Source organism: Phoxinus phoxinus (genome assembly GCF_949152265.1).
Source record: "Phoxinus phoxinus genome assembly, chromosome: 18".
NCBI classification, from domain to species: domain Eukaryota; kingdom Metazoa; phylum Chordata; class Actinopteri; order Cypriniformes; family Leuciscidae; genus Phoxinus; species Phoxinus phoxinus.
In genome coordinates, this window is record NC_136893.1 from 19,848,642 (window position 1) to 19,876,105 (window position 27,464).

General features: G+C 37.5%; 1 protein-coding gene across 4 annotated transcripts in view; it reads right to left on the reverse strand.

Annotated features, from left to right (window-relative positions):
* Nucleotides 1-2,237: 2,237 nt before the first annotated feature.
* Nucleotides 2,238-27,464, reverse strand: part of plxnb1a (plexin b1a) — a 79,866-nt gene continuing 54,639 nt past the window's right edge. For 2 of the 4 annotated variants that reach the window (XM_079587848.1, XM_079587847.1), the window contains exons 13-43: nt 27,279-27,411; nt 26,418-26,574; nt 25,767-25,875; nt 23,707-23,815; nt 21,958-22,638; nt 20,436-20,570; nt 20,168-20,290; nt 19,725-19,818; nt 19,013-19,179; nt 16,995-17,146; nt 16,714-16,819; nt 15,482-15,618; nt 14,926-15,105; nt 13,200-13,746; nt 12,931-13,107; nt 12,691-12,839; nt 11,554-11,654; nt 11,253-11,470; nt 10,954-11,132; nt 10,748-10,814; nt 9,344-9,490; nt 8,991-9,156; nt 8,274-8,377; nt 8,083-8,167; nt 7,521-7,693; nt 7,279-7,439; nt 7,042-7,189; nt 6,877-6,941; nt 6,708-6,783; nt 5,972-6,046; nt 2,238-4,564 (exon numbers count right to left, since the gene is read on the reverse strand). In XM_079587848.1, the coding sequence (XP_079443974.1) occupies nt 4,460-4,564; nt 5,972-6,046; nt 6,708-6,783; nt 6,877-6,941; nt 7,042-7,189; nt 7,279-7,439; nt 7,521-7,693; nt 8,083-8,167; nt 8,274-8,377; nt 8,991-9,156; nt 9,344-9,490; nt 10,748-10,814; nt 10,954-11,132; nt 11,253-11,470; nt 11,554-11,654; nt 12,691-12,839; nt 12,931-13,107; nt 13,200-13,746; nt 14,926-15,105; nt 15,482-15,618; nt 16,714-16,819; nt 16,995-17,146; nt 19,013-19,179; nt 19,725-19,818; nt 20,168-20,290; nt 20,436-20,570; nt 21,958-22,638; nt 23,707-23,815; nt 25,767-25,875; nt 26,418-26,574; nt 27,279-27,411 (5,026 nt within the window). In that variant the 3' untranslated portion in view covers nt 2,238-4,459. The remainder of the gene's footprint in view (nt 4,565-5,971; nt 6,047-6,707; nt 6,784-6,876; nt 6,942-7,041; nt 7,190-7,278; nt 7,440-7,520; nt 7,694-8,082; nt 8,168-8,273; nt 8,378-8,990; nt 9,157-9,343; nt 9,491-10,747; nt 10,815-10,953; nt 11,133-11,252; nt 11,471-11,553; nt 11,655-12,690; nt 12,840-12,930; nt 13,108-13,199; nt 13,747-14,925; nt 15,106-15,481; nt 15,619-16,713; nt 16,820-16,994; nt 17,147-19,012; nt 19,180-19,724; nt 19,819-20,167; nt 20,291-20,435; nt 20,571-21,957; nt 22,639-23,706; nt 23,816-25,766; nt 25,876-26,417; nt 26,575-27,278; nt 27,412-27,464) is intronic. The other 2 variants (XM_079587850.1, XM_079587849.1) reach the window with 2 other exon arrangements.

Genomic DNA, 27,464 nt, shown 5'->3' on the forward strand with positions numbered 1-27,464 from the left:
GTAATGTAATAGTTGAATGACGGTGGATTATAAACTCGCCAAAACGGAAAAGAAAGCCCAACTGGACGCAGGATCAGTTACTGCTGCTGGCCCAGTTGGTGCTGGAAAAAAATAACGTAATAAAAGGGAAATTCGGCACTGGGATACGGATACAACATCGAGAATTGTGAAGTTTGCATCGAACACAATCTGGGTATTGAGTGGGTTTTCTTTCTATTCACAAACATGTCCTCATCCTGACGTGGTGCATTATTTTAATATGTGTCCCGTCTATAGCACCGACTCCGGGCACACCGGCAATATCCATAAAGCTGGCTTTGTTTCTTTGGAGTTGGCGAATGTCTAAAGGAAAACTTTGTCGAAAAAGAACTGTCGAATAATGGGGTCTACAGAGTGTATTACACAATTGCATTTTCCCCGTTGCCAGGTAGCGAAGTGTTATCATACATTTAAATTCGGCATTGATTGGGTTATTGCGATTAGTTGGCGCTGTTATTGCATCCCTCACAAGATCCACAACAATCAGTATTCCCTCACGGTTAAGGCGGTATCTTTGTAATAACTCCGTGTCATTGAGTGTCTCCAATAACGTACACTGCGTCGCGCGGCGATTTTAAGACCCGTTGTGAATAGGTCTTAGTGAGTTAGGAGTCCTCTCGACTTCTTTTAAGCTGTCCCAGACTTAGGTGCTACTTTTAGGGCTAAAATGCTTCGTGAATTACTCTTAGTGAAAAAAATTAGGAGTCCTAAAGTTAGGAGTGACACGCCCATTATTTTTAGGAGTTGCTCCTAAATTCGCCTGTTAGGAGCCTATGGTTAGGAGCTACTTTTAGCCTTAAAATTCTTTGTGAATACGGCCCCTGATGTATTAAATATGATACTCAAAAAACAAAACAAAAAAACAACAAAAAGATTTTGTGTAAAGGTATGATGAACTGTTCCATTAAAAAAATAACATTTTTATTTTTTCCTGACCATTATTTCATGTCAGGCTTTTTTCCAAGTTGACATTACGATTAAAGGGGTGGTTAAATATGATTTCACTTTTCTAACTTTAGTTAGTGTGTAATGTTGCTGTTTGAGCATAAACGACATAGTTATGCAAGATTCAAAGTTCAAAGCAAAGGAAGATATTTGCTTATAAAGAAAAACATTTTTAAGGACTACATCAAGGCTAGTACCATACTGTCTATGGCTAGTACACGACATTCCTCCCAGTGAGTGACATCACCAATCCTAAAATTTACATAAACCCCGCCCCCGGGAACGGATTATCATGACAGAATATGCTAATCAATGACTAGAAGATAACTACCCATAAGCTACATAAATTCATCAACTAACCATTCAGAAATGTCCTGTTGCTTCTACATGTCACTTCTTCTTGAGTCCTTCTATTATTGTCTGACTCCGGTTTGAACATAAACATTGACATTTTCATTGCATGTCTGTGTGTGGTAAAAGGCCACAAGCTGTTGAAGCTTCGCACTCTGTGTCGTGTCAGCAGACAAAGACACGCCCTTTTGTGCCTGTCCCTCATTTGCATTTAAAGGGACAGGCACAAAAACCGTGCATTTTTGCTCACCCTCAAAAAATGACAATTTTAACATGCTATATACAAATATTTATGGGGTATTTTGAGCTAAAACTTCACATTCACACTCTGGGGACATCAAATACTTATTTTACATCTTGTGAAAAGGGCATTATACCACCCCTTTAAAACAATTTGTCAACAGATGGATGGATTTCAGATGGTTAATAATGAGTAATCATTTCGATTACAGCTATTCACTTTCACACAAGCAGCAGAAATCTTGACGTTTGTCACCTAGAGACACTCTCGAGGTCTTTTCTCTGACAGATTGAAGATACTGTATGAGGATAAATATACACAGTCTCTCTGTTGCGGTCCTGCAGAGGCTGGTTTTAGAACAGACAGATGCACAATCCTGAGTGACAGCAGCACACACACAGAAAGCCCTTATAAGGTGAACCTCCTTTACTGTCTGTCCTGAAGGATGTGATGCCCAAATCGGTTTTCCAGCAATCTAAGAATTCAACTCAAGCATTACTTATTCATAATTACTGAATCAGTTAAAAATTGTAATTCAGATCCTTAAAGACATTAATTGTGTTAACAGGGTTTATAACTAGAATGATATGTTCCTTTAATACAAATCTGTCTTAAAATGTAACTTTCTGAACAGTTGGTTACAGAACAGCTGACAACTTTTGAAACATTTTATGAGTTATAGCAACATTTTATTTACAATACAAATGCACAGGTAAAAGAACATCAGATGGTAGAAAGAATTTACAGTCGCTTCAAACAGGCCAACGCATCCTGTGCAAGACTCACAAGATCATCTATAGCGCATCACAGCCACACATACGTATAAAACACCAAGCACAACAGTGAACTACAGCAAAAATAAGACCAGTATATCTGCATGAATGCTTATTAAGAGATCTGAACAAACAATTATTTGACAATTGCAGTCAGAACGCTGTAGATGACAAGATATATATATAAAAAAAAGTTAATTTTTAATTTGGGGCTGGATCATAATTACCAAACTTGGTCTGTACATCAATCGAAACACAAAATAAATAAATAAATACATAAAAATCAATAAGAAAGTAAAACGTGCGAGCAATGCACTGTACGACAGTTATCGCAGCAGCTGAATATTCACCTTCAAATGTGCATTCAGTGTTCAGAAAACGCAAAGTAAAAAAAGCGAATTAAAGTTAGTCATGATCTGATCAACAAAACAAATCAAGCATTAAGAGTGAGACACCAGTTGGGAAATTAATTTGTAACAAAAGCAATACAAATAAACTGAAAATGATGGAAGCTCATTTTCACCATGGAATTAAATAAATAAAAAAAAACATAAAAAAGGTAATTGCAACCTTTTATCTCACAATTCTGACTTTTTTTCCCCTCAGAATTGTAATATAAACTAGCAATTGGAGTTAGAATTAGTTATATAAGTGTGAGATATAAACTCGGAATTGCGAGAGAGAAAAAATCTGAATTGCTAGTTTATATCTCACAGTTCTAACATTATTTCCAATTGCGAGTTTATATCTGACTTTTTTTCTCAGAATTGCGACTATTTCACAGAATTGCGAGTTTATATCTCACAATTGCGATTTCTCAGGATTGCACCTTTATTTCTCACAATTCTGACTTTATAACTTGAAATTGTACATTTATATCACAATTCTGGCTTTTTTTTTCCTCCAAATTTTGAGATAATTTTGAGATAATAATTACAAGTTATAAAGTCCAAAATTGTGAGATATAAAGTCGAAATTCTGAGAAATAAAGTCCCAACTAGGCCTACCTTTTTTTATTTTTTTAAACAATGGCAGAAACAAGCTTCCATAAAATAGTTGTTCAAAAGTTTGAAAGGAAGGTCATAATTGCACAAAAAAAAAGCATAAATTAAATACTTCCGTATTAACTATCTCGGCCAAGTGTGCAGGGATGTACCGCAGCGCAGATATACACATTTGGGACAGGCACGCAATTTTTTTTTTTTTTTACTGAAAGCCAACCTAAAACATCGAAAAGCACACATCAACACTGAAGAAACAAAACCTTAATGACTATGAACAAATGTACAACTGAGCATTGTGAACGTTACATGAAACCTCTTTACCTAAATCAAGAGTGTTAATCGGGTTAACCTTCCATTTACACAAACATAATCGACGATAAAATGCACACGCATGTGCCAACCTAAAATCTCTGAATTCACGTGAGTATCCATGCATGTTATTGTATATAATACTGTAGTCTATGCCACATGAAAACATCTCAAATGGCCCTGTTAGGGTGAGGTCCCTTAAACCAGTGTTTTTCATAAAAAAAAAAAAACAATTGTAACAAACGGTCTATGGGAGTACTGGAGCAAAAAAACAAAAAACTATTAATTTAGTTGATCTTAGAAGCCATCCTTCGTTTTGTTTTTTCCTTTTGAGCTCCTATTAAGACACATTAAGCACATCACACCAAATGCACAAGTTTCTCAAGAACTCGCCAAACAGTAAGTCGGTCTGTGTAAGACTACTTCTTCTTTAAATACAGGCAAAGGCGGCGCTGAAGACAGTAGTTTCACAGGCACTGTAGCATGTTGGCGAGTGAAGGCTGTGCGGATGAAACAAAGACTCTTAGTGTAAGCAGAGAGCAGCTCAACAGACCAGTAACAGCGTGTGTGTGTGTGTGTGTGTGTGTGTGTAACCCTCTAGGAGAGATTCACGCTTCTGAATCTGGGAATGCTGTCTTTAATCATGACGCTCCATCTCAAATGTCCTCTGTTCTCCTTAGTGCTCTGGAGTCTTCGGGAAGTAAGAGTTCATGCCTTTTGGCGAGGTCTCTGGTCTCTCTCTGTCATTGGCTTTGTCTCTTTTACAGTCTTTTCAAGTGTCTGTCCGAGGTCACAGGTCAAAGGTCAGTGACTTTATTCTCCACAGCTGCAGCGATCTGTTGGAGCCTGTATCCCAGCTGCATCTTTTGAGCTGTGGAGTCCTCCTCTAAAGCTGTGATGATCTGAAGAGACAAAAACACATATTTTAGACATGAAGAGAATGGGCCATCTTTTTATTTCCTGATGTCGGAATCATAACGCTGTGACAAACTAAGTTTGGCTGTGTAGTTTTTCAGACAATTTACACTTGTTTTTCCACCAAGGTCCGTTTCTAATGTTAATTAAGCTTAATGTTGAGATCCTTTCATAAGGATCTGGAGAGCGGTAGGTGCTACTCTGAAAAAAATGTGGTGTATGATTTAGCTAGGAAACTATTTTCACAAATTGCTAGTAGAAAGAATGAAATAGCATGTTCTTTTAAAACATACTCCATATCCATTCATATCCATCTGTCTGATATTTGAAAGTTGTGAAGGTACAGAACAAGCTTTTACAGTTTAGTTAGAAAGAAGTGTCTGAGTCCGAAATCGCCCCCATACCCTTAAATAGGGCACTATTTGAGGGGACAGTCAGTTGTAGTGGCGTCCGAAACCATAGTGGACGTTATCGAGTGCACTCATTCAATCCCACGATGCACTGCAATAACGAGTGTACAGCTGATGTACACACAATGGCTAGAGAATCAGAATACCCATAATGCACTGTGAGAGTCGCACACCGAATTAATTCCCGCGTCTTGCCAGAAGATGGCGACCGCAGAGAAATCATCCATCCATCTGTTTTCCAAACCGCTGGTCCAATGTGGCTACAGAGTAATATCATATAAACTCCTTTTTTAGTGATTATTAAATTGTTTAATTATAGGTTTATACATGATAGTTTCCATGACTGAGTTCAGGATAAATCTTGTCATCACTACTGGAGCTGCCAGTTTGATAAGTTTCAAATGATTATTAAACAGTAAAAACAAACTATGCAAAAGCGGCAGCCCTTCCCACACCCGATTCCACTCACTCGTTTTCATTCACTCCTTTAAGTCCTTCAATATTAGTGGAGTAATGCAGGGAATAGTGATTGAGGGAATAGGGGTGATTTGGAACACAGCTCGTGTCTTTGTCAAGTGACTGAATGTGACAGTTGTGAACATCTTGCTCCACGTTTACAAGTAGTCTATTTTTGTCACTGTGTATGATTGTTATGGTTACTAGGTTGCTCTGCTACCACTAAACACATGTGCCAAAGAATGAGAGTATGAAAAAATTTAAATAAAAACATGCTGTGAATGCCCTCATCACTATTCACACCAGAGCATACAAATATTAATAACTCATCTGAAGGATAAAAGCACCTGAAGCAGAAACAAAAGAACATTTAAATATGATTTCAGTTTAATAATCAAACATTTTCAATCATACACAAAACTTAATGCAACATTATTTTAATATAAAATTAAAAGTGTATATATATATATATATATATATATGAGAGGGGAGAGAGAAAGAGAGAGGGGAATAGACAGAAAGTCTCACCTGATCATAGTATTTGTTGATATACTTGTACAATTCATGCAATGCCACTAGATGATTGACTTCATTAGAGTAGTTCTGCAAGGGAAGCACAGCAGATTATCATCGATTTTAAAAAAAATTCAAAACGGCAGAACATTTTTACACAGGAATAAAATCTGAAATATATATTTTGTTGACTTAAGGATTCATACATAAACTTAATTATGCTTTTTTTTTAAAATTTTCATCATTATTTAGTGTCCATTGTAGTCCTCCTGAGTTTTTTTCCATAAACATACACATCACCATATTCCTCATTTAAATAATTCCCGCCCAAGGCATACGCAAGATAAACAGGACGAGGCTTGGATGCCTTAAGTTAAGTAGTGTGTTGAAACTCGCTGTTATGGTAAGGGGCATGACATTTTCATAACACGCTTGAAGCGGTTAACCAATCACAACACACTGATCCAGACGACCAATCAGAGCACATTGTGCTTTGCAGAAGGAGGAACTTCATAGAGGCAGGAACTAAACCGGGCGTTACTGACAGACTGGGAAGAGAGGTGCTGCTACATGTCAAATATGTGAAAAAAGTATGTATTTTTCGCACATTCAAGCATTAAAACCTTTTCTAGTAGAGCCCAAAAACATAATAGGTCCCCTTTAAAACAATCCCAGCTTTGCAGAGGATCACAACACTCACAAAAGGCAAATATGGTAACCCGAGTATCACAGCGGAAATCCCACAACTCACCCTAGAGAGTTCAGCAAGAGAAGAGTTCATCTCCTGATCACTGACAGGGATGGTCTGTCTTATATCTGAATAATATCTAATGAAATACAATCATCAAAATAGTGTAAGTACACTTACGCAAAATAATGGCATTATACATGAATTAAGTATTAAACTGCACCAAACTCACCTCTCCACCATTTGTTTGTATCGTGGGATGTCTCGAGCGTACAGGAGCTTGTTGATTGGGGAATCCTGTATGTACAAGACATAGAGCCAAACTCATTAGCAGCTGGTCTTTCTATCTGGCTTCTTCTTCTCATAATCCATCTTGTCCTGCTTCATTCGCACTTACCCTGCCCAGTTTGTGATCGGCTATAGTGCAGGAGTCCATGAAGGTCTGAGCAATGACTGACAGCACTGCATCTACATTGTCAGAGGCCTGGACATCGAAGATGAACTGAGGGTTCTTCAGGATATTGATCCAGAATCTTAGCGGCAAGCTACAGAAAGCCAAAATACAAGATGTGACCCAATTACCCATAATTCTTTTGCTCATCCTAAAAAAATAACAACAAGTGTTTTAACCAACCTGTTTGTTTTCCATATGTGGATTGTCTCTGGGTCCGTAATGTTGTGCTGTGTGGCCTGGTCATCCAACAGGTCGAAGAAATATTTCACGGCCATGGGAACCGGCTGACTGGTGCTCAGAATCACAGTGAACAGATCGTCGACGAACTTCTGCAGTGTCCCCTAAAACACACAGTAAACACGAGTGATGCAGCAGTGCTCCGTCTGCCCCTGTTGCCAGCGGAGTGTGACTGTGTGCGGTACCTTCACAGACAGCAGGCGTGTGAGGTAGATCTCTGGGATCGCCTTGGCTCTCTCGCGCTCTTTGTCTCTCAGACTGCCCCGTCTGTGCTTGGGTAGCTCCGCCTCTTCGTTTGCCTTCACCAGGTGCCACTGCTTTACCCCTCCTTCGTCTCCATCATCCAACATCGGGGTCTCTGGGAGAGGAACCGAAAGCATGTGAGAAAGTCTGTAATAGCGCTATGACCAAATGGTTTTCTTATAATTACTTTGGTTTGGTTTATGTGTTAAATCACAAAATTCATTGTTTTTGAAAAGTCTCTAACGCTCACCAACGCTGCATTTATTTGATCAAAAATAGAGTAGACACTGTAATAGTGAAATATTACAATTACTTTCTATTTCAATATTTTTTTAAATGGAATTATTTCAGGAGCCATTACTTCAGAAATCATTCTAATGCGCTGATTTACTGCTCAATAATTAGTTTCAAAGCTCGCTTGTTATTTGCTATCCTCTACGAAACTTGTGGCGTTGTTATTCGGAAGTCGTGAAAAAAAACTAAACTCGGAACAAGGAAACTCACTTTCCCCTGGTATGTAGTCTTGGCTGTCGTGGTGGATTTGCTTGGACTGTCGGGACACCAGTGTTACTGTGGCACCATCTGGGACCTGCAGGAAACACTTACAAATCAACAACGGCTCACAAAAAAAAATCAGCGTGTGAGATTTCACTCCACAAATTGAAGTCTTTAGATTGAGGAAGAACTTGAGAGACCTTGTAGTGCTGTAAAGTGTTGAGGCGTTTCCAGGACCCCTGAACCACTGACGTCAAGTCCTGATCTGACAGGATCAGATGACCAGCCGTTCCCGCCCTCCACTCTAGAAAACACAGGATTACAGGAATTTTAGGATTGTATTATAGTATTTAAATATTAAATACATATTCATTATAAAATAAATATTTTATTACAAATTATTTAATTGTATTATTTTAGTCAATTTAAGTATTTTAAGTAATAAATATGTGACCCTGGACCAGGAAATTGAGATTTATACATCATCTAAAAAAGCTGAATAAATAAGCTTTCCATTGATGTATGGCTAGGATAGGACAATATTTGGCCGAGATACAACTATTTGAAAATCTGGAATCTTAGGGTGCAAAAAAATCAAAACATTGAGAAAATCGCCTTTAAAGTTGTCCATTTATGTTGGCGATTGTGCTGCATTCACTCACAAAAATAAATGTTTTATATATTTACGGCAGGAAATTTACAAAATATCCTCATGGAACATGATCTTTACTTAATATCCTAATGATTTTTGGCATAAAAGAAAATTGGATAATTTTGACCCATACAATGGCTATTGCATATGTTGGCTATTGCCACACATATACCCGTGCGACTTGTGACTGGTTTTGTGATCCAGGGTCACAAATAGTAATTTCTTTGAATGATCAGCTTGATTTTTTTACATTATATCAGCTTACCCAGATGCACAGAGTCTGCGGAGGGTCTTTGGGTGTATGACATGCCTTTACATGTCTGCTCCACAATCTTCTCCTTCACTTGTGTGATGGTGTCACAATCCAGCACTTTGGTGGGGACCGTCTGAGACTCACCAGCACCTCCGTTGGTCACCAGGACATTCAGAGTCTATGGAACAACATGGAAATATGTTTTACTGCTCATGAAAAAGGTCCATAATCTCTTTTAGGATTCTGTAGATCATATGTGAATGTATACCATTGAGCAAAAACATGAATAATACATGAATAAAAGTTTAGATAATGCATAACACTTTCATATAAAGTTGATTTCTGTCTGAAACTGTGTGTCTCACCAGAGTGCGGTACTCCACGTCTTCCCGCAGCAGTCGGTTGTCGTTGAGTGTGTATTTGGCTTTGCCTGAAACCGCGTCCACTGGGCCTTTGTCCACCTGGTGCTTTATGGCTCTGAACAGCATGTAGAACGCCTCACCTGCTGTATCCTGACACAGGACAAAGAAACGTGGATACTTACTAAATGCATCAATAGATGGATGTGAAACATAAAATATTAGTTTTTTGTTATTTTATCTTGCTTAATCCTGTAAGCCTGACATATGAAATAATATCACATTCTTTAAAAATGGAATGGTTATATATAAAAAAAAAATTGTGCATGTGTTTTTTCATGTCATATTTGGCTCATTTAGTATGAAATAGTGAAAATATGGAGCTCATACTAAAGAAAAGGGGATAAATCAATGAGATCTTTATAGCAGACTACTTAAATAAAATGCAAATAAACATCAGTTGTCATTCTATATCTCCCATTAATATGTCTTAGTAAGATTATATTTAAATACTTAGTTTTATAATCAAAGCTCTGGATTAACACTTTATTTTAAGGTGACGTAGTTACATTGTACTTACTCAAACAAGAACCGAGTCATATTAATTAACTACATGTACTCACTATGGAGTTACGGTTAGCGTTTGGTTTAGGTTAGTTACTTGTTATTATTACTATAGTAAGTACATGTAGTAACGTGTAACTACGTCACCTTAAAATAAAGTGTTACCAAGCTTGTAAAATAAAGGTTCCTCAAAAGCCTGATGTATCATATACTCACATTTTAACATGATGTTTCTTAAAAATAATGTATGGATGATCAAGTAAATCTTAGTACCTAACATAAAAGTTATTTCTACATTTACTTCATGAAAATCAGAAAAGATTTCACAACAAAAATGGATGTTTTTAGAATTATACTAAAAGGCATTTTACTGAAACAGTAAAAACTATCAATCCGATACAACACAAATGAAAAATTTGCATATCAAATATGATACAGTAAGTAGGCTTTATAGGGTTAAAGATGACCCTCTATTCAAAACTTCCTAGTCTATAACAACAGTTATTATTATTCAATTCAAGGTACTTTTTCTCTATTACTTTTTCTATGCACTAGTTAAATTTTTTTTTTTAAGATTTACTTCTGCCATTTTCGCCTTTATTACTATAGGACGGTAAGCAGACAAGCAGTGAAGTGGGAGAGAAAGGGGGGGTGGGATTGTGAAAGGTCCGCGAGCCAGGACTTGAACTCGGGTCGCACGCGCTGCCCACGAGGCTATCAACACCGACACATATTTAATTACAATCACTGGCACGTCGTCTTCTATTTTATCTTCTCTCTTCCAGTTCTTTGTATTTCTAACTTACCCTTGTGAGCCAAACCCAAAACAAACCAAACATCACTCACCCTGAGGAAGGTGTAAAGGCAAATGGACATCCAATTTGTCAACAGCTTCTCCACCACAGACTCAGTCCTACAACAGATGAGAGATTTCCACTGAGAATCAAAGGTGCCATAATCATCAATTGTAAAAGATCTACATCCTGTTCATGTGATTTAACATTCTGTGATCACAATATGGACTTGAAGATAATGTCCTCCTCACTACTGACCTGCGCAGCATGAGTTTAGGGTTTTTAGTGGTGTACTGCTCCACCAGGTGACTAAGGAGAGTTTTTAGGATGTCTGTGAAGTACTCCAGCTTGCCGTGCAGTGCCACCGTGAGGAGGGAGGCCACATACGCCCTGTCCCTCGGAGAGAAGGTTCGCTGGGCTTCCAGAGTGTGAATGAACTGTGGGGGAAATGTAATGTGACGTATATGAGATGAGGACACACCCAACCTTAATGGTCCATATAATCTAGTTGGGTTGTTTGAATAATCCTCTCTCTCACAGGTTTAAGGAAAGCCTACCTTGGTGAGGAACAGTTTGCTGTTGAGCAGGTTAGAGAGCTGAACCAGGCCCTGCTCCACCGTGGCCCGGCGACAGGCGGGTACGTCAAGATCCCGCCTCAGTGGAGAATCGCGGTGACCCGGGAAGAAAATCCTCTCTGAGTATTTACGATAATCCAGGAATGGAATCCCAGAGCCCATGAGATCACTGGAGACATCCATCATCTCAGTCATCAGATCTGCACATAACACACACAGTTTATGATTATAAGGGATTTCAAGCATGCAGGCAAAGTCTGATGTTTGTGTGGGAGCGTCTGACCTGTGAATTCCTTTTTACAGCGGTCTCGGACACTCGTCTCCAAATTCTCCAGTTGGATCTGGACTTTTTTATAGTCTCTGAGTGCTTGCTTGCTTTTCCTCCTGTTAAACACACAGACAAATATTAAATACAAACATTAAAAAAACACCATACAATCACGCTGGATAACATGATCATCAAAATTTAAACAAATTACAGAGTTCATGCAGCTAGAACATAATTATATAAAACTATCAATTCATTATATTGCAATTATATGTATTAATTATATATAATTATTTGTAATTAACAATCAACTAGGTAATATAATATATTATTCTTTATTGTAAAGATAGAAATCTAGGTAGGTGTTTTATATAGGTAGGTTTTCATATAATATATTATAATATAATATAATATAATATAATATAATATAATGATAGCTTTCACTTTTTGACCCCACTGTACAGTAGAGGTGTGTCCAAAAGTGATGTCCGGAATGGATATTTGTTTTTAACAAATACAATTTTTTTTTTTTTTAATACAACCATCAAAATATTTTTTTTTAAATATGATGGAAGAACAGGTATTTATCTGACAAAATATTTTGGCAAAAAAGGCAAACTTACAGCTACAGATTTGATTTTACTATGAAAAAAAAAAAGCATAAAAAAACCCCGCTTACATTAATATTTCTTAATATTGCACGTGGTCATAATTTATTTGTATGACAGCCTGGCCAAAAATGATGTCTGCACAATTGCATTGTATTATCATAAATACAATTTTTTTACTTCAAGCACAACTACGCAATATGCTTACAAAATCTTTAAGACTTATTTTTTTATAACATTTGAATAAAGGATGAAAATTTTCTAAAATGTCAAATGTCTAAGGCTACGTTCACACTGTTAGTCCAAATCCGATTATTTTTGTATCTGATCAAAACGGATTTCCATAAATGTGATTTGAATAGGATTTCAAACCACATTTTGTATGGATGTAGCTTGAAACGTATTTGTAAACATCTCATTTCATGTGATTTTTTTGATGTTCACATTAGCTCATTCTGATCGGATTTCAATCGGATATGCACAAAAATCGGATTTGGACTGACAGTCTGAACGCAGCCTTACATTAGCAAGTGGTGCATGATACCTGTATATGAGCACGATGACCAGCACAATAAGAGCCACGATGGAAGCTCCCACCCCGACTCCCACCTGTGCCTCTAGAGGGAAGGCAGCGGGGCCCTGGGAATCATACTGCACCCGTCCCAGAGAAAAGTTCAGATTCCCCATCCTCACCTACACGAACACACACAAAAACAGATTCGCATACTGTATCACTGGCAAAACACCACAAACCCCTAACCAGTTCAGATGTAAGCTGGCGTACGGTGAACTCTGGAAGCGTTTCGGCGGCCTCTCGTTTCTTGGACGCTGCCACCGTCGGCTGCTGTGTCGGGGGCTCGCAGTACAGGTGGTTTCTGGTTAAAGTCTTCACAGCACATTCTCCATCACCGATCAGAGCAGCCACCTCCTCCTTAGACATGGCCAGGTCCAGTTTATCCCCCTAGAATCCAAATTCAGACAAAGCGCTTGCCAAAGAACCATTCAAGTGTGTAAATAACATAATGATTCACACACAGATGAGGAGAGACTGACCTCCACAGAGATGATGCTGCCGGGTTTGTGGCGGAAGGGCTTGCTGGGGTCGTGTTGATTGAGGCTGTGAAGGACCGGATTCGGCTCATAACTGAAGGGGCTGCCGCTGACCGCCTCAAACTCAAAGTGGAGGTTATCCAGGAGGAAACGCACACTGACGGAAGCGCGCAGGGCCTCGGGTCCCACCTCGGGAGTGAGACACAGGATCAGAGTCGAGCTGTTCACTGTGCACCGCTCCTCCACCTGATCAGGACATGAAGAAACAAGACTGTATTTTAATAACTGACATGTAAATGCTGGTCGGTTTGTTGATAGAAGGCACAAGCGCAGACTCACTTGTGTGAACTCTACCTGTTTGACGACACAGAGACTATCTTCAGGACAGTTCGGCTCTGGGACGATTCGACGCTCCCTTCTGAGGGGATCCGCACTCCTCCTCCTCCTCCTCCTCCTCCTCTTCTTCTCCAGAGGGGTCAGGGTCACGAGGATACGTGGCTCCTGAACCACGTCCAGATGCTGGCCAGACACTCGAATGATACGGCCCCCGCTTACACAAACACAGATGATTAATGACTTGGGTTTTATGTATGCTGACTAATAATAATAATAGCAACACATTTTTAATTTCCAAATCACTGATGGAAAAAAAGAACATTAATTTGTTAATTGGTGTGCATGTCTAAAATAACCATAATATCTACCTATAACCTTTCTGTAAATTAATTAAAGAATGACTATGACTTTAATGTTGAGAACAACCCAGTCCAAAAAGACAATTTATAGAAATCTTCTGACATTTGGCTAATAAATAAATAAATAAATCACATGACAGCATTAATTTGCATAAATTACATAAATAGGTCCTACTTGCCAAGTCTTAATTACTTGTATAACTTTATAAACATAAAATAAACAATACAAAAAAACAAACACACACATTTATATATATATATATTGAAATTTATTGTTGAGGATAACCCCTTGAGATGAAACATCTCGTTTTCAAGGGGGTCCTCATGAATATATATATATATATATATATATATATATATATAAATAAATTCAAAATTCTAAAAGCATAAGTACTTTAGAGCTGTAAATGTATCATTCCCTATATAGGAAGATTTTGATAGGTTTTTATTTAAATAAAATAGGCTCTAGCTTTCATTTATTAGCATTTATGATTCTATGAAGAACCTTTAACATACATGGAAACTTTTAATTGCACAAAAGGTTATTTATAGTGGAAAAAGGGTTCTTAGGAATATTAATATGCTCTTCACACTAAGAAAAACATGGTTCTTTTAAGAACTATTCACTGAAAAGTTCTTTAAGGAACTAAAAATGGTTCTATGTCATTGCTGTGAAAACATTTTTTTGGAACCTTTATTTTTAAGAGTGTGGGACAAGCAGTTTGGAAAATGGATGTAAAAAAAAAAAAGAAAAAGAAAAAAAAGTTAAAGTTAAAGTAAAAGTTAAATCCTTAAAACAAGATAAATTTACTTTATTGCATTAGAGAAAATATTTTTTCTTCATTGGCAAAATTGCTCTTTTATACTAAATTAAACTACGTTTTCTTCCTTAATTCATTAATGAAAAATAGACAATACATTTTCTCAAAAACAAGAGATAATAACTTTTGCAAATTGAAAAAAAAAGAAAAGAAAAAAAAAAGATATATACATATGATATATATTCAAAGATGTAAAAATATGATGTTCCTTACCTGAGGAAGCTTTTGGAGGGAGCAGCATGGGTCACATTGGGGTCTGGAGTGTAATGATACATCTTTTCCTGTAGATGGCGCTGAGCTCTACCAAACCGCACTGTAACGCCACTCTCTCCGGTTCTGTTACTCCCTCCAGTCACACATTCAACATGTTCGTTGTTGTACTGCTCGGGAGAACTGTTAGGAACACAAACTGTATTAATACTCTGATCAATCTAATGTATTGTTACCAAGTTTAAACAGGAATATAAATCACACACACACACAAAAATCCTGTGAAATTTAGGGAGCATATTAGATTTATAAATTGATATATTTGGGACATAACTCATTGTTTTGGATCTACCATCAGACCACATCAAGCAACATCTTTAACAGAAGGATGATTAATTATATGAGACATAATCAGCTGACATGATATCAGTTGTGACAATATCAGATAGGGTGTGTGTGTGTATGTGTGGTCGAGATGATATCATAATGAGATTTACTGATGACTTCTGTCAGATTGGACTGCTGTAGAGGACGATGCTCTCTCTACACAGTCACTTACATGTGACATGGGACTCCACCAATCAGGATGCTGATCTCACTGGCACGGCCCGTCAGAAGGTTCTGTCCCGTGATGGTGAGCGATGTGCCGCCTGACATTGGGCCTTTCAGAGGAGACACTCCCAATAACACTGGGTCCTTGAGTTTAGGAAAACAGAACACGAACACGCGTCAGAAAACACTGCCTTATAACATGGATCTCATCCTACTAAAGCTCATGAATGACACACATAAGACATATTAAGTAGAGCACAATTTAAAATAGATATCACTGTTTTTCCATGATTCTGAATACACACCTAAACAAAATAACATGTAAATAACTAGAGGTTCAGACAAAATGTTAATTGCTGCGGTTTTTTAATTTATTTTTTAATTAATTTGAATAAAAATAAAATAAAAATAAAAGTCGGTTTTAATGAATGATTCAACGACTTCATTACTGGATGAATCAGTGTTTTTGAACAAATCTCTTGAATGAACGATTCAATAACAAATACATTTTTTAACGGTCTTGTCGCCACCTATGGTGTAATAATGTAATGATCATTTCAAAAGTTCATTAACTCTTTTTTTTTTCTTCTTTTTTTTTATCACTGCCATATACATCAGTGTTTATATCTTAACTATAAACTTTTCTCCCAGTACTTCTGATAATATGAATATTTTTAACACCGAAATAAAACAGTTTGTGAAGCTTTTTTCATAGTTGATTCAAGCTGTTAAGATTTATACATTTTTAACTTCATTGGCAAATAATTTTTTCCAAGTTTAAAGCATAAATCTCACAATATTTCCTTAATCCTTTTCCTTCCATTTTTCCCTTAAATTAATTTTCATTTTATTTTTTAAATTAAAGTTTTAATACCTTTTGCAATTTTGTAAAATTAAATAAAAACTGTATATGGTAATTGTATAAGAATTGCTTTCAGAATTTTTTTTCTCTCACTCCACTGGCAAAATGTTTTGTTTTTTTTACTCCTTGTTTGAAGCGTAAATCGAATTATATTTCCTCCTTTAATTCACCACTGAAAAATAAACACATTCTCTTAAAATAAAAGGTTTTAATGAGGGCAAGACAGAAAAATGGTTTAAGAAAATCCATTTTTGCAGTGTTTAAAAACAGTCAAATACCTCCCTGCCTTTAATAAACACTGCATGAATTCCTTGCATATCATTCAGTCTTGCTAAACCACTGTTATTCCTTTAGTGGCATGATGGATTAATGGTTACCTGGTAACGGAAGCGCTGGGCAGACTGCCCGATTCCTCCGCCTTTAACCTGCACCGAGACATGCCCGTTCAGTTCCCTTGCGCTCGCTGTGGTCTCACAAACAATGCTAACAGGCACAAAAGAGACCTCCCATCAATCAGTGCAGCGGGTCAATACTCTTCATCACACTGTGGAACTCAATCGCCTGAAGCCACTAATACAATGTCATTAACGAAGGCTAGTAATTTACAGCAAGCCCTCACACAAGATCGTGTGGTGAGACACACTGCTGTTGGATTTACCTGGAGGACACCTCGTATCTGTCCGGGATGACGGTGCAGGGGACGCCCGCTACAGTCACAGACTGCTGGATGTCTTCAGCTCTCTGACCCAGATTAGAGCCAGACACCGTCAACACGGTGCCGCCCTCCACTGGACCAGAAAGAGGCTCAATCTGAGATCAAACACAAATGAGTAATCAATGTAATCAGTAATCTACCCAATGATATAACCGGTGAACATGAAATCCCATACATTTGCATTGCATGAGGGAATGGAGACTTTGTTTTTGAAAGACGTCTCTTTATGTTCAGTAAGGGTGCATTTATCAGATCAGAAATACAGTAAAAACACTAATATTGTGAAATATTATAACACTTTTAATACGCGTTTTCTATTTGAATATATTTAAAAATGTAATGTCTTCCAGTGATGCAAAGCTGAATTTTCACCACAATTACGCCAGTCTTTAGTGTCACATGATCCTTCAGAAATCAATTCACTTCTCTGTTTAAGATGAGATCGTTATGAAACAATAATGAATTTAAACGCATTCAAGAGACAGCAATACACACTGAAAAGAAGTTTGTGAAGGCAGCTCCGCTGAATAAAAATATCTGACTATTTCAATGCATGTGTATCAACCGAATTGAAATAATAATGTGTATAGGTTCACTAAGGGCTAAAAAGAATACATGTAAGCTTAATCTGTTTTAAAGCTTTATGTTAAAACTTGTATTTATAATATGAATATAAATTCAAAGTTTAATACTAATTGACAATTAATATAATAATTATATGAATATTATATGAATGATACAGAAATATAATTCATATATAATAAATCATTTTTTAATTATAAACTGCTTTAAAGATATACAGATATACAGGGGGAGCGGCTTATGTCACTTTACTCGCAGCTGATTGGTCCAGTTTTGGTTTGCAATCTCTAACACAGGGTGCGTAGATTGTCGTTTCGAATACAATTACTTAACTCGCTGCTTAACTACCATAGTATGAGGCATCGTTGAAGAAATCAACAAGCTAGTCACGGCTGTTTACCAAAACCGTATTGTCGCAAATTTGTAATTCAACCACGTTGGTTAAGGATATCATGCACGTGGTGGAGTCATTACTTCTTCTAATGAATCTGTTTGAGATCGAATTAATGCTAGATGTTTTGCTATAAATTACGGACATGGCATCTGAGGACTATTTCAAATTTTTTCCCTCAGTTATTTTGCTTTATTTCCAGATTCAATCAATACTAGAGCACGTACGCACATGCACACTCTTTAAAACAGTGTTTTAAATCTCTTGACAAACTAACAACCACGACACCCCCGCAACATTACTCACATTTTCTTCAGTAAGAAGCTTACGCCACTGCACGCAAACGTCATCTAGTTCACCGTGTCAGGTGAAATATTTGCTATCTCAATTCGAAGGCTGCATCCTCCAAAGGTCGCATACTTCATAAAGGATTGTCTTATTTCATAACAGTAACCATTATTAAATTGACCGTTATTCTCAGTGAAGCATGACTTGTAGTAATTTCTTAATGACTTTGAAATGTAGTGGTCAGTTTACTGAAATTATGCAGGCTCAATGACGTATGCGGCCTACAAATGCGACCTCATTATGATCTGATATGCCCTGATTTATTACAGTAGACAAAACAATTACTGTACAAACACACAGGTCAGCACGGAAAGGCCGGCCCCTCAGGGTGAGAAACAGAACCACATCTTCATTTAAAGGACAAGGGTCGCTCCTTCAAGGACAATCATGAATATTTCAGATGAAAAATCTTACAATGCTGTTTAGCCTGGCAGTTTTATTTCAATTTCTTGAAGGGACAGTTCAGACAAAAATGAAAGAGTTAAAGATCTTTTTTGTATGATATGGAGGGAAAAAAAATACAGAATGAGTGTGAGTAAATGGTGACAGACTTTTCATTTTTGGGTGAACTATCACTTTAACTGCCTAAGCGCACTGTGAAGGGCTCACAGCGAGCAGAAGGAAAGCGCGTGTCCCTCACCGTGTGTATGTGAGGTGCAGGGCAGGTCTGCTGGACGCGGCCGGTGCAGGAGCTCTTGAAGACGCAGCTGGAGCGAGAGCTCTCGCACCACACGCACCCGTACTCGCGATCGGCCGTGTGACAGCGACTGCAGTCGGAGCGGCCCACGGAGCAGTTATACAGCCGTACTGCAAAGACAAAAACACACGTGAAACAACAGCCACGTACACACTGCAGTTAAATTCAGCTGTCAATTCACCTTTTAGGGCTTTATCCTGTTCTGTACACACACACACACACACACGCGCACACACACACACACACACACACACACACACACACACACACACACACACACACACACTTAAGTAATATTACTTCAGTCTATTTAAAAGAAGTATCCAATTAAGAAATATTACAGAAATTGAATCAAATGAAAAAATTGTCTTTAGTGTAGGCCTTTTAGTGATTGCGATGCATCGTAAAAACTATTATATTCCACAGCTCTAGCGGATACCAAACACATGAAATGCCAGGACGTTGCTATGGTTACTACTAGTTTCGGGAGCGAGTCGGGTTCTGTACACACACAGAACAATAATTTAGGGGACTCACTTCTGTATTTAAATGCAGTTGTCATTCCTGAAACTTAACAGTGTGTACATGGCCAAATAGAAAAAAAAAACATTCAAAACAGCTAAGTGCCGGTCAACACAAACAATGGGTAACGTACCATGCAGGTCTTCTGGGTAATCCATCTGGAAGGAGTCCCTCCTCCTGACTGAGATCATGCTGCTGTATTCCTCCACGACAGCTGAGTATGAGTACTTTTTAACCAAGAAACAATCACAATCATTTTAAATACCATAACAAAGCTTTACACAGGCATGCAATAGTTATTGCTAGCAGTTATCGCTATTGCTACTAGCATTATTTAACACAATTCTAGCCTGATCTAACATGTTAGCATGTTTTAGCATTTTGCAAGCATGATTAGCATGTTGCTAGTATGTTTTAACATGTTGCTAGCATGTTTTAGCACACTGCTAGCATGTTTTAACACACTGTTAACATGTTTTACCATGTTGCTAGCATGATTTAACGTATTGCTAGCTAGAATTTGCTAGCTGTTTTTGATGACCACTTTAAAGTCGCATTTAGGTTGTGCTCGCGGACCTGGTGTAGCTGGCATGTAATGAAGAACAGAGATGGCTGAGTGTCGTCCACTTCCACGTAAGCGTCCACCACCACCGACCGGCCCTCAATCACCAACACACACTGGTAATCAAGATCTTTATCCTTAAAAAAAACACACAGACAAAATATTTATATTTCAAATAAATGCTGCTAAGTGAGCATAATCAGACATTATGCTCATAGTCATAGTCACAGTCTGACCACGCTAGACTATCAAGCTCCAACACGCCTCAAGACGTTGCATCACCTGATAGAGGTGTAAGTTGCGCCCCACCAGAGTGATCTTCCTCTCAACATCGACAGGTAGAAGAGAGCTTCCCTGGATGCTCTCCACACACGGACAGGCGTGAGAACCTCTGCTCATCAGTAAACTCTCTTCATCCTGATCACACACAGATGGACAATACACTTTATTACACACACCACTGCCTTTAAAGGAGCAGACATGGAATATATATTAGCTTCTGCTATATTTAGCAACACAGACTGACAGAACAACAAAAGTGAGTGTGTTAGACACAGATTAGACAAAAAACAAAATGGACAAATAAAGAATGGGGAACAGCCACCAGACCCAAATTAAATATTAAAGAAATGCTCTGGGTTCATTGTTCATTCAAATATTCATTCATTGTTTTGCCATAGGGATTGTTGTTGTTGTTAAATAATTATAAGCCATGAACCAACTGCCAGCTACAAGGTGAATCACATTACAAAAATTGATTTGACACAAAAAGGTATTGGAAAATTGGACAAAAAGGTACAAAACAGTGTCATTTAATGGGGAAAATAACTACAATATTAACAATATTGTATATATAACAATATAAATATTTAAATAACATATTTAAATATGTTATTTACATATGCATACAAATATTTAAGTAGTTTGATAGCTTAGGGAAACTGACTCGATTGCATCATTTGCAGCTTATGACATGATTTGCTGGCTTCGAATCCCTGTTTGGTGGAGATTTCTCAGCAGAATCATGTTAATGTGTTTATTTTTACCAGAAATTCCACTGTTAATTGGATTAAAAATAAGCTGAAATAATTTGGCCTGATGGATTCAACAAAAGGATATATCACTTCAAAGGTTTATGTTTTCGTTAAAAATCAATTCCCCTATGGAGAAAATTAATGGGATTTTTTTTACTTCCGGAACCCGACTGTTGCACTGAATAAAATTAGAAAGGATAGTTCATCCAAAATAAAAATAAACATTCTGTCATCGTTTACTCACCCTCATGTCGTTCTGTGTGACTTACTTCCTTCTGTGAAACATAACAGAATTTTTTTTGTCCATATAATTTCATCGTATGGACAAAAAAAAAATCTGTTTCACGAGACATATCTAAACATTTATTTTTCCATGTTTAACAGAATAACAAAAGTCAAACAGGAATGACATGAGGGTGAGTAAATGATCATAAAATTAAAACATTTTGGGGTGAATTATCCATCTAAACTTTATTTAGTGCATTACTATAAACTCGATTTTTGCTTGATTTAACAAACTGATGGATGAGTCAAAATTAATTTCTGTGCAAATCAACATCATCATGAACCCAGAACATCCCTTTAATGTTGAGACATTAAATGCCTTTAATATATAATTAAGGTTAAATTAGTAATAGAGCAGAACTGCTTTCATCTATTTAATTATACATCCCATCATTCACGCATATAATTCCCGCTTTATGTACGTTCAACCTCCAGCCTCTGCAGCGCAACATGCGAGCAGAGTTCCCCCGAGGAACCACACTCACCAGGAGGAAAAGGTCATCCGAGTCTGACTGGTAGTCTGTGTCTGGAGCGAGGGGGAAATCGGATGAATCAGGCCCTGCCTCGCCGTCGCCAGAGGGGGCGCTGGCTGACGACACCGGGACGCCCGTGTCTATGAGGGCATCTATATCCATCTCCGCCTGCGAGAGGGTGACCACTTCAGTGGAAGATGAGGGCAGCGCTTCACTCAACGGCCCCATTGTCACCACTTCCCCAGCTCTCAATGCGGGCAGCGTCACTTCAGCGGCCTCTTCACGCGATGAATGTCCCACAAGTTCTTCGTATGATTGCGGGGTCGGTGTCGACAGCAAACCTACCTGGATGCGCTCCTCCACCCAAGAGCCATTTTGCGAGAGGGTCGTTGCCTCTGTGAACGAATCGGTTGACTCTGTAGTGGCACTGGACGGGCGCATGGAGGACGTTGTGACGTGGTTGGGGGTAGTGGGTGCATCGGTGAGTGGGGTTGTGGTTTCCAGAGGTGTGGTGGGGGCGGCAGTGGGCTCTGGTGTAGTGGGAGGGGTCACTGAAGGGGTGGTCAGGACAACGGGTTCATTTGTAATGGCAACCTCAGTGGTCGAGAGGGTTGTTGTCGTGGGTTTGGAGGTGGTATACGTGTACGCGTCAAAGTCTTTTATTGTTCGAGGAGCAGATGTGGGGAGCATGAACTTTAGACGAACACAGGACAACAGAGAGAATGAGGGGAAAAATTAAACAAATGGCAACTGAAATAAACTCGAAACAATAAACAATGACGCTGAATTAAACTAAATCAAAAATCATAAAACACACAAGCAAGTGTTACATATAGGAACCAAAAAATGGTTATTCAAAGCAAAAAAGGAACTGGAAACACGTACAGTGGGGTCCGAAAGTCTGAGACAATATTGAATATAGCCAATTTAAAATTCAAGTGAATCTACGTTTTTAACAAAAGAAATTGAATGACAAATTGTATAATAAATATTTTACACTTTGCGCTCATCAATTATGCACTTGCACTTATCAATTATGTAAATTTGTCAAAAAGAAAAATCAGGACAAATCTAATACATATACATTCACTTCAACTTTTCATACACATTGTTATGCTGATTAAATAATGTATTTAAAACAAATTAAAATACACTACAGTTCAAGTTTGGGGACAGTCATTTTTTTTTAAAGAAATGGATACTTTTCTTCAGCATTAATAGATGCATTAAATTGATGACATTGATGCATTGATGACATTAAAGTGACAGACATTTATAATGTTAAAACATTTATATTTCAAATAAATGCTGTTGTTTTAATCTTAATATTCACCAACTGTTTTCGACATTGATCATTTTGCTTCAAATCATATTAGAATGTGTTCTGAAGGATCGTGTGACTGAAGACTAGCGTATTGATGCTGAAAATTCAGCTTTGCATTACAGGAATAAAATCTTTAAATATATTAAAATGGATAACAGTTCATTTAAATTGTAATATTTCAAAACATTACTGTTTTCACTGTATTTGTGAACAAATAAATGCAACCTTGGTAAGCATAAGAGACTTCTTTTAAAAAAAATGGTACAAACCCCAAACCTTTGAATGGTATGTAGATATAAAATACTTTGCTAAGAAATTATTTTAAATAAGACCCATGTAAAATTTGCACTGTTGGTCTTAGACTTTTGGACTGTACCACAATTGCACACAGCATATCAAACTCACTGATTTAACTTCACATACTACCAAAAACTTACATTCTGGTTGTAGATGATCGCACCGTGGTCACACGTGGACCGGTGAGTGCACACATGCTGGTGGATGCACCAGTTACATTTCCAACGGCTGTTCACACAACCACTACACCTAAAAACACAACAAGACAGAAAAGAATGGGCCGAAAGTTAGGAGTGACTGCGTTAATTAAACTCATCTACACCCCCCTGAGCATTAAGATGAAGATAGTAAAGCTGCCCTGCATTCAGAATAGCTGAGCTCTACAATTACACATGACTCCCCTCTAAACTCAAACAACATAGAGCTGAGTTCACAGCGTTCCCACATCGCAAATCAAAAAGCATCAGGGAGAGCCGTCCCATCAGCGGCTGTCTGCAGGGGTGTATGGGTAAGGGAGGATGGTCAGGGCAGAGGATATGGCAGGGCTGTGGAATGGTGGAATGTGGGAAACAGCTGTTAAATCATCAGGGATGTGTTACTGAGGTCCCGAGAGAGAGAGAGACAGCTGCCCTGCCCCTCTCACGCCTCTGGGACATTCTTCAACACACGACAGTCGCTTACCAATGGATGTTTTAATATTGCTCTTGGATGATGATGGCATGACACGGAAGTTGGTTAATAAATGGTTAAAAACGTTCTTACATGTATTTATGCTATAGTACAATTTTGCCCACTAAAGTATAGTAAATATATATTTTGAAGCATGTTTCCAATGTTTTTTTGGTCCTCAATGTTTTTCCATACAATTAAAGCCAATGGAATCCAAAACAACAGTGGACCCCCACTATGGCAGTTTGTTTCCACAACGAAAAAAAGAAAAAAGAAAAAGGTAATTGGGATTTTTCATCTCACAATTCTGACTTTATTTCTCAGAATTGAGTCCAAATTGTGAGATATGAAGACGCAATTGTGAATTGGTTCTCACTATTGCGAGTGTACATCTTACAATTGAGTGCAACAGTCGGGAAGTAAAAACTAAATTTTCTCCATAGGGAAACTGATTTTTAACGATAACTTATAAACCTTTAAAAACAGACCTACTGTGAGCTACGAGGTTAAGTCTTGAATTAGCCTGATGGGGTTGTATTTGCTATAACAACCACCTCGCTATACATTATCCCACTTATTGCATGGCTACCTACCAAATAAATCAATAATTTGACACAAAATATTGATTTAAAAAGGAGTTTATTTATTTAAAAACGACTGAATTGTTTCCGTTAAAGAACACCGTGTCCATGGCAATGCTCTGTTTTTCATGGCAGCGGTCTGTTATCAGGACTAACCGACCGCATTCTACATTAGAATTTAACCAAGCCATGTAATAATGGCTGATATTTGCTTCTGTTAAAGCAGTCAGCCCACATTATTTTAACTTATTTTTTTAAATAATTGTTGAACAGAGGAATTCTTGATGAAAAACTACATTAGTCATAACGCTGAATAGAAAATTTGACCAGACTCTGGGGAAAAAAAAGCGAAATTGGGCAGAGCTAAAGACCTGTGTAGCCCTCTCACATGAAGCACCGCAAATTACATATTCAAGTTGATCTCTCCAAGTTCTCAAAATACTTAAATATTTATATATATATATATATATATATATATATATATATATATATTAAATAGAGCAGTTTTATATTCCTCCATCTTTTTTAATTCCATTATGCTGTTTGCAATGCTTCATGGGATTGTTGTTCTTTCCCTAACTAAAGACGTTAAGTACACAGTCTTGTACCTTTGTATGTGTCAGATTTTCAGATTTTGTAATGTTATAATCCACCTCATAGCTGGTGGTTTAGGTTCATGGCTTATAATACTTTTTTTTTAAATCCCTATGGGAAAAATATAATGGATTTTTCCACAATTCTGACTTTATAACTTACATTCACAATTTTTTTTTATTCTTTTTTATTCGGTGCCGGAAACAAGCTTCCGTACCTTTCACTGGACAAAAACAGTTCAAGTGCTACAAGTTTGGAATGACATGGGGGTAAGTAAATATATTTTTTGGAGAACTGTCTCTTAAAAAAAAAAAAAAGTACTGTATTTCCGTGATTGCTTGAGAGATGTGACTTACGGCATGCTGCCCGAGAGCTGCTGCACCACAGAGCAGTCGTAGAAGGTGAAGTCTGCGCCCGCTACGGTGACAGTCCGGAAGCGCAGGGACAGTGTGACGGACACAGAATCTGTTATAGAGGATAAACATGAGAGAAGTCGAGCTCAAATGGCTAAATAGAGGTCACAAAAACACAAAGCTGAATTTTCAGCATCATTACTCCAGTCTTCAGTATCACATGATCCTTCAGAAATCATTATAATATGATGATTTGATGCTCAAGAAACATTTCTTTTTATTATCAATGCTTAAAACATTTGTGCAGTTTTTGTGGAAACCATAATAATTTCCCCCAGGATTCTTTGATGAATAGAAAGTTCAAAGAACAGCATTTATTTGAAATAGAAATCTTAACATATTATAATAATATAAATATATGATTAGTCCTTTCTGAATAAATGTATTAATTTATTTTTTACAAATCCCCAAACTTTTGGTAGGCAAGTCAATCTTGGACTGAAATGATATTAACTCGATTGGTGCTTGATTGATCCCAACTCATAAAACGGTTCACACACAGGTTTCTACACATGTAAACCAGTTCCTTAAGGACAGTTTTCATAGGGAATGACTCAAGGAAGCCAAACATCATTTGCATGAGGGTTGTCTTACCCTCTCCCTGTTGTACAGGTGGAAGTCTGTGGGCCTCAGGAGTGGCACAGGTGACCGTGGAGCCCTGGACTGAAGCAGCTGTTTCAGCGTCTTCAAAGAAACACGAGTACATGTCACCCTCTGACAGACTGGGCAAGCCCAGGACATCCACAGCGATCTATAAAAAGAAACATTAGTCACGGTTGTAGTCTCAAAATCATTGCCCAGTAAGACAAAACCATGCATATGTATATATATGTATATATATATATATATATATATATATATATATATATATATATAGCTTATTATGTCATATACACTATTGTTCAAAGTTTGGGTTCTTTTTTAAAGAAATTAATACTTTTATTCAGCAAGGATGTAATATATTGAAAGTGACAGTAAAGACATTTATAACGTTACAACATTTTTCTATTTAAAAAAACAACAACCTTTCTGTTTTCAACATCGGTAATAATCAGAAATGTTTCTTGAGCATCAAATCAGCATATTAGAATGATTTCTGAAGGATCATGTGACACTGAAGACTAAAAATCCAGCTTTGCCATCACAGGAATAGATTCAATTTTCAAATATATTAGAATTGAAAACAGTTATTTTAATTTGTAATAAAATATCACAATATTACTGTTTTTACTGTTTTTTTTTTAAATGAAATAAATGCAGCCTTGGTGAGCATATGGCATTTCTTTCAAAACCATAAAAACATCTTTCGAACCCAAACGAATGGTAGTACATAAAAGACATTAACTTGACATATTGTAGGATTTCTAATCCGACAATGGAATTGCTTTAGGGCTGAAGGGGGACTGAATTTTTGAAATTCACAACATCATCATTTCTGATTGAATGATTTTATACCAGTTTCTGTTCTCCAAGGCTGGCGTTATATCGGCTCAGCGACTCCACTTTCAAGCACTGCTGCTGCTCATCAAAACTCCACAGCCAATGACCTTCAACTGAGCCCAGCCTACAGTCTGAACGCATCCCACACCTGGAGGAGTGAGCAGAAAAAAGAAACACGTGAGATAACTGACAGATAGAGAG